General features: G+C 35.8%; 1 protein-coding gene across 20 annotated transcripts in view; it reads left to right on the top strand.

Annotated features, from left to right (window-relative positions):
• The window catches only part of MECOM (MDS1 and EVI1 complex locus), a 584109-nt gene extending 578117 nt beyond the window's left edge, over positions 1 to 5992 (top strand). For all 20 annotated transcript variants that reach the window (XM_008983493.5, XM_002759402.6, XM_008983496.4 and 17 more), the window contains 2 exons: positions 365 to 548; positions 4458 to 5992. In XM_008983493.5, the coding sequence (XP_008981741.1) occupies positions 365 to 548; positions 4458 to 4592 (319 nt within the window). In that variant the 3' untranslated portion in view covers positions 4593 to 5992. The remainder of the gene's footprint in view (positions 1 to 364; positions 549 to 4457) is intronic.
• The last annotated feature ends 2211 nt before the right edge of the window (positions 5993 to 8203 follow it).

The raw sequence follows: 8203 nt of genomic DNA on the forward strand, positions 1-8203 counted from the left end.
TAAATTGATGGGACTATTATATTTTCATGATGGAAATTGACTAAATAGTGCCATAACTAGCTTTACTTTAAATGGAAATTATGAATATGTGAATTCTGTCTCTGTACATTACTAATGTATCATTGATTTTAACTCTTTATCTCAAATATGCTTGGCTTTAGTTACTAAAAATCTTAACCGAAATATATTTTTAAGATATGATATTTGTAAATAATTTAAAAAACCCAATAATTGATGCATGCTACATTACCCTGCAGATACAATATGAAGTTTGTTGGTTGTGTGGATAGATTCAAATGAAAATGATTTGATTAGATAACAAACTGAAAAAAAAACTTCTGTGTTTTTCATTGGTTCATTTTAGGTATAAAGAGGAAGAATATAAAAGTGGACTTTCTGCTCTAGATCATATAAGGCACTTCACAGATAGCCTCAAAATGAGGAAAATGGAAGATAATCAATATTCTGAAGCTGAGCTGTCTTCTTTTAGTACTTCCCATGTGCCAGAGGAACTTAAGCAACCATTACACAGAAAGTCCAAATCACAGGTACAGAATTTCCTGTAGTACAGCATCATGGTTACATTATGCATGAAATGTACATTTTCTTAGGTTACCAAAAGGCAAGCATTCTATCTTCGAAATATTCTACAGTCCAAATGGGGTCAGATGCTTTTCTAAAAATGTTCATCTTTTTACTGTGTTTATGACTGAATCCAAAACCATTAACCAAGAAAGCAATTAATTTGGCTGCATTCTGCACAGAAATTTTATGACGAAATCTGTTCTACACTCATCTTTCCTTGACTTTCTAATTCCCTTCCTTCTGTACAGCTAGTCTATAACGTTTGTTTGCAAATATTTATTTATTACTTCAGAATCATTTTCCATGTCTGTAGCTTTGTCAGGGTAATTGTATTTTCAGATTTTTCTGAAAAGTGAATTTTATTTTTGTGTCCCCATCTATGTCTAGTAAATTGTTATGTATGGTTAATTACCGAGTCATCTCATATTGTAATTTAATAGTAAAATGAGGATCAGAAATGAAGTGAGTTGCCAAAGGTCTACACCAACTTATTGGCAGATTTGGAAATACAACCTGTCAATTTTAAATTCAATGAATGAATAAGCGAATGAATGGTACTCAAATTCATTAGGCTCTACAACATTGTATCAGCACTATGATATCTAACTATAAATTCATTTAAGGATCCATAGTGATTAAAAGAGCCTCAGTGTTCTTGTTACAAAATAAAGGAAGTTAGTACTTTTTGTTTAACATCCATACTCAACCAGATTATTCATTCAGGTCAATTAAAAGTAAAGAAACTTTCTATTACCATATTTATTGGGCATTGTGGTCTAATTGCTTGATCCATTAGTTCAATTTGTAGGGGACCTGACATGCAATGTGACCATATTAGCTTGTACATTTGTAAATGATTTTCGGTTTGGGTAAGATGTTCTGGGTTGGTCTTAACAGCAAATATAGTACTATCCCAAGGAAGGTGGATTGCATCGATGGGATAATACAAATCATTGAATAATATTCAATTTAGTAAAAAGTTCTGAGATATTATGTATGGTAATAGGCAAAATAAACGTTCTTTCTCAACTGAAGTCAAAGCAGCCAGTTTCTGCTCCTAAAACCTACCTCCATGAACTTAAGAACATCACTTAAAGACTATAGGTACCATTTCCTCATTGCAAAAGGGGTGAGTTATTTTGAATGGGGATGAAAATGAAATTTTCAGTTTTTAAGATTAACTAGAGTAGACATCTCATTTTTACTAAGAGGCATCCATAAGAGATGGCTACCACTTTTTTTTAAAACCCTTGATTTCCCATTCTTCCATGCTTGTTGATTAGAGATAACTGGGGTAGCTAGGCTTTTGGTTTTTTGTTCTTATTTGTTTGTTTGTTTGTGAGACAGGGTCTCACTCGGCTGCTAAGACTGGAGTGCAGTGGCACAATCATGGCTCACTACAGCCTTGACTTGCTGGACTCAAGTGATCTTCCAGCCTCAGCCATCTGAATACCCAGGACTATAGATAGGCACCACCATGCCAGGCTAATTTTTCAATTCTGTGTAGAAATGGGGTTTCACTATGTGGCCCAGGCTGGTCTCAAATTCGTGAGCTCAAGCAATCCTCCCACTTCAGGTTCCCAAAGTACTGGGATTTGTATAGATGTGACCCATTGCCATGGTTTTTTCTTTGTAAGTTTCTTTCAATTAGTCCATAAAAATGCTTTTCATTCATTGTAAGATATAATACCTAAAAACTCCAGAAACTGTCAGAAGTGATAGAAAGCAAAATGGCCTGAAAACCTAGAAATAAAGGATATAATTATAATACAATTTAGTACCAGAATTTTAACATAAAGTCCCTGCCCAGCTGGGCTGTTACCATTATAAGAAATACTAGCAGTTTGCAATCCTATCTCATATTTTTCTGATTACTTAATTATGTTACGTAGATTAGTTTGAAAATGGGCAGGCCTTTTTGCAAATTCACTTTATTTCATAATGCCATTCATTCATTCATTCATTCACTACCAGTTATATGCTAGGCACTGATCCTAATACATGAATATGTTTATTTCCTTGATTAAAAGGCAGATATGCTGTTTTGCCATTTTCTAGAATCTAAAGGCTCAGATGCTTTAGTCAAAGCATTCATATATTTATTCTATCTGTAATTTTTATAGTGATTGAATTGAAAATAGTTGACCAGTACAGTAGTAGCTACATTTTGCACGGGCTCTTCCTCAAGAAACTCTATCCTGTAAAAATTAATTTAATGGTAATAGGTACTATTTACATATTACCTGAGTCAGGCACACTGAGCTAAACACTTTATGTAAGTTAGTGCATGTGATTCCTTCACGACTCTTGGAGGCGAGTACTGTTATTACTATCCTCTGTTTTATAGGAGGAAAGTAAAGTTTAAAAGGTTAAGCAACTTGCTCAAGGTCACACAGCTGGGTGAGTAGAAGCAGATTTAAAGCCAGGATTAAAACTTGCAATTCCACAATTTTCTCTGTACTCCCTTTCTTCTTCCCAAACATCAGAATTTGTTTTAACTCTTTCAGAATATTCTTTATCTTGTTCTCTAAAAGTAGGTACATAATCAGAATCGATAATTTAGGTTCAATGCTCACTTAGCCCATACTTTAAACTCTGCCAAAGATAAGAACTCTATATTATTTATTTTTAATTCCTCAGGATCTAACACAGAGCCTGGCACAGAGTAGATGCTTAAGAAATATTTGTTAAATGGATCGTGGGATATTGTAGAGGTCCAAAAGGCAAACTCCATACACAAAAGTCAAATGTGTACATTTAGAGCGATGACCCAGCAAATCAAAATCAGCCTGCAAGGGCAGATTTTCTAACTGAATGCAGTGATTACGAAGAAACCACAGACTGGCCACATGTCTCAGCATGACTCCCAGAGATGAAATTCTGCCTAACAACAGAGGCATTTTGTCTTTGTTTACAGACAGTGGAATGTCTTTGGCAGGACTTTAATGATTCCACTTCAGCAGCATTTTGACAAGCAAGTTTAGCAATGGATGAGACCAACAATAGCAAATCAACAGTGAAAAGTTCACGCACAAGTCAAGACCAAACATTTCATTTGAATATTTTGCTTGGCAGTAAATGGGGGATTCTCTGAACAGTTATTTAAAATTTGACATGATAATAGGGAAGAAAGAGCAGTTCCTCACAGAGCACCTCTATGCACCTTCTGCTCAGCAGACACTAGAAAATAAGTTGATTAAAACATTTGTTGGGTCTTGTGTTTTGTTTTATTTTTTTGGTAGAGCTGATTTGATCCACCTTAACTTTGGGTATCAGCACTGAGCATGTCAAGCATTAAGGGAAATTGGAGAAAAGACACTGGATTAAAAGTTGGGCAGAAATACACTTTAGTTATGCTTCGCCCACTATCTAATTGAGTGACTTTGGGCAAGTCACTCAAGCGACTTCAGTGCTTTTGGTTATAAAGTGTAGGAGTCAGGCTGTATCATCTACGAGGCCACAGCTCTGTCAAGGTAGGTCTATATCCTATTAATATTTGCAGTTCAGTCATAAGCACACAATAATATTTTTGATGAATTGAACATATGTAGTAGATGGATGGCTGTATTTATGGTTGGACAGGAGAATTACTCATTTTTCTCAATGGAGGCACACTATTTGCATTTTAGATAGGATAGTTAATTTTTTGTTTGGGAGGGTATGTCACTTTTGGGGCCTCTAGGCACTAAAGGCCAACAGTAATCCCATGTCATTTCTACAAAAAAATATGCTATGCCTCCTTTGCCAAACACACCCACGAAGGATACCCCTACTCAGGGTCCCATCCCTTTCCATTTGCCACCAATATTCTTTGAACCAAAAGGGATGATTTTCAAATGCCATTTACTGAGTCTCTTTCCTTTTTACCCCAGGCATATGCTATGATGCTGTCATTGTCTGACAAGGAGTCCCTCCATTCTACATCCCACAGTTCTTCCAACGTGTGGCACAGTATGGCCAGAGCTGCGGCGGAATCCAGTGCTATCCAGTCCATAAGCCACGTATGACGTTACCAAGGTTGACCACAGTGGGACCAAGTCCAACAGTAGCATGGCTCTTTCATATAGGACTATTTACAAGACTGCTGAGCAGAATGCCTTATAAACCTGCAGGGTCACTCATCTAAAGTCTAGTGACCTTAAACTGAATGATTTAAAAAAGAAAGAAAAAAGAAACTATTTATTCTCGATATTTTGTTTTGCACAGCAAAGGCAGCTGCTGACTTCTGGAAGATCAATCAGTGCGACTTACAGTGATTCAATGAAAATAAAAAACTTGCTGGGCTGAAGGCATCTTCCAGTTTACCCCACCTTAGGGTATGGGTGGGTGAGAGGGGCAGTTGAGATGGCAGCGTTGATACGAATGAACACTCCATAGAAACTGAATTCTTTTTTTTTTGTACAAGATCACCTGACATGATTGGGAACAGTTGCTTTTAATTACAGATTTAATTTTTTTCTTCGTTAAAGTTTTATGTAATTTAACCCTTTGAAGACAGAAGTAGTTGGATGAAATGCACAGTCAATTGTTATAGAAACTGATAACAGGGAGTTCTTGTTCCCCCTTTTGCCTTCCTAAGTACATTGTTGAAAACTAGGGAAAAAGGGTATGTGTATATTGTAAACTATGGATGTTCACACTCAAAGAGGTTAAGTCAGTGAAGTAACCTGTTCATCACCAGTACCGCTGTACCACTAATAAATTGTTTGGCAAATCCTTGTAATAACATCTTAATTTTAGACAATCATGTCGCTGTTTTTTAATGTTTATTTTTTTGTGTGTGTTGCGTGTATCATGTATTTATTTGTTGGCAAACTATTGTTTGTTGATTAAAATAGCACTGTTCCAGTCAGCCACTACTTTATGACGTCTGAGGCACACCCCTTTCTGAATTTCAAGGACCAAGGTGACCCGACCTGTGTATGAGAGTGCCAAATGGTGTTTGGCTTTTCTTAACATTCCTTTCTTTGTTGTTGTTTTGTTTTCCTTCTTAATGAACTAAATACGAATAGATGCAACTTAGTTTTTGTAATACTGAAATCGATTCAATTGTATAAACGATTATAATTTCTTTCATGGAAGCATGATTCTTCTGATTAAAAGCTGTACTCCATATTTTATGCTGGTTGTCTGCAAGCTTGTGCGATGTTATGTTCATGTTAATCCTATTTGTAAAATGAAGTGTTCCCAACTTTATGTTAAAAGAGAGAAGGAAATAACAGACTGTATTCAGTTATTTTTCCCCTTTATTGAGGAACCAGATTTTTTTTCTTTTTGTTTGTAATCTCATTTTGAAATAATCGGCAAGTTGAGGTACTTTCTTCAAATGCTTTGTACAATATAAACTGTTATGCCTTTCAGTGCATTACTATGGGAGGAGCAACTAAAAAATAAAGACTTACAAAAAGGAGTATTTTTCCCCACTGTGTGGTATTTTCCCTTCATGCAATTTTCCTTTCCCTTTGGGATCCAATGATTTAAATATATGATGGCTGGGATCTTGATGTCCTAACAGATATGTGAAATCCAGAGCATATTTGTTTTGTTTTGAGATAGCCTAAGTGATAGTTCTTGGGCAATAGTGAGTCTTCTCATCGTTCAGAACTTTCCGCATGTTTTGCAGTTGGGGCTTAAGTGCCGCTGCCCAGTCCTGGTATCGCTTCATGTTCACAGTATCCACTTAAATCAGGACAAAGAGGGACTTACAGGTTTTCTGCAGATTGTATGCCAAAAGGAACTCAGATTCTTATTTTTGTATTTCATTATGTGTCAAATGATTCACAAAGGGGGGGAAACCTTTGACTTTTCTATGCTCCTTTTAAGTTTTTGTCCATATGCAAAATATCCTTTGTTCATTGTTATAACCAGAGTCTAAACATGATTTGTTTTTTCTTTCTTTGCTCATGGCAAAGAAAAAAAAAAAGAATCACTGCATACTGCTACAAATCCTTCAAAATAATAATGTAGCAGTTTCCCAATATTCCATAATTTGATCTACTATAATTTCCTCCACCACTTTAATTTTGTTGAAGATTTTTCTGCTATTTGCTTGTCAGCAATTATATTTTAATTTTGAAGCACATAATTGTTTCTGTATGTTTATATATGTACATATAGAGTTGGATTGTGAGTAGTAGTGCTTCCATAAGATAAATTCTCTGCTAGGGAAGCAATTATTATTATTATTATTTTGCTCTTTAAGCATAATACCAAATTGTTTTCTAATAGACTTATTCCAATTTTGGCTGATTGTAGAGGTTTAACAAGGCCTGAATAAATTAGTATGACATGTAGAAATAGATCCAGACCAATTTTTTCATTCATTTGTTTATTCACTCTTAGCCATGATATCAGATACATAGAGAATCTCCTTGCATCCTTTCAAAATGTGGGTAGAATAAGAATGTAAAATATATGGCATGTTTATTAATTTTCTTTTACAGAAAGCATGCACAGGAAGTATTTCAAAAATATATTTAAACTAGAAATCCATAAAGTAAGGCAAATAAGAATTTAGTACTTGTGACATAAGAATGGCATATCTGAGAAGAGAAATCTGAAATATGCAGTGCATTTTTCAGTGTTTTAAAGAATATAGCAGGCTGGGTGTGGTGGCTCATGCCTGTAATCCCAGTACTGTGGGAAGCTGAGGCAGGAGGATCACTTGAGCCCCGAAGTTCCAGACCAGCCTGGGCAACATGGCCAAGCCCTGTCTCTATAAAAAATACAAAAATTATCCAGGAGTGGTGGTGCAGACCTGTAGTTCCTGCTACTTCAGAGAGAGAGGCTGAGAGGTAGAAGGATCACTCGAGGCTGGGAGGTCGAAGCTGCAGGAATGCACCACTGCACTTCAGCCTGGATGACAGAGCAAGACCCTGTCTTCATTTATATATATATAATATCTCCTATATATAATAATATCATATATATACATACATACATGGAGCAATTCAAGTATCCCGATGCAACTGGCTTCTTGTTAGGCTTTGGCCATGACCTTTCAGTTGTTTGCTAACACTTGGTTCCTCTGGATTCCAAAAAGGCATTCAAGCCTTGCATTTCTGCTTGTTTCCTCCCTCTATTTAGCCAGTAGTCCTTCACCACATGGCCCTGGAGGGGGACAGTGAGATATAGTGGAGACAATCTTGGGATTAGAAACTGAAGACCTGGGTCTGAGTTCTGGCTCTGCCACTTTACTGAATTCAAGGTCTTGGGAAAGTCATATATATCACATTCTACCTATAAAACAACAACACTAATAACTGCTGTGCCTGCTAATCATTTGGTTTCTGTCAATGTCAACAACGAAAACAAATTTTTGAAAATATTTGGTAAAATTCTATAAATACAAAGCATTTTATAATGTTCATGGTAACAGTTAAAGGAATAGAAAATTGTGTGTATACACACTAAAGAGGAAGAATTTATGATACAACAGAAATCTAAACTTAGAAAAACTGGATATGGAAGTTTAGGGAAAAGTTAGATATTTCTTAAAAAAATGTAGGTTTAAAAAATAACACAAGCTGAACTTTTAAAAAATATGAGATGCCCAGAATTGTCTTTCTTCTTTAGTTCCTTCCTTCCTTCCTTCCTTCCTTCCTTCCTTCCTTCCTTC

This window comes from Callithrix jacchus, chromosome 17, assembly GCF_049354715.1.
Source record: "Callithrix jacchus isolate 240 chromosome 17, calJac240_pri, whole genome shotgun sequence".
NCBI lineage: Eukaryota > Metazoa > Chordata > Mammalia > Primates > Cebidae > Callithrix > Callithrix jacchus.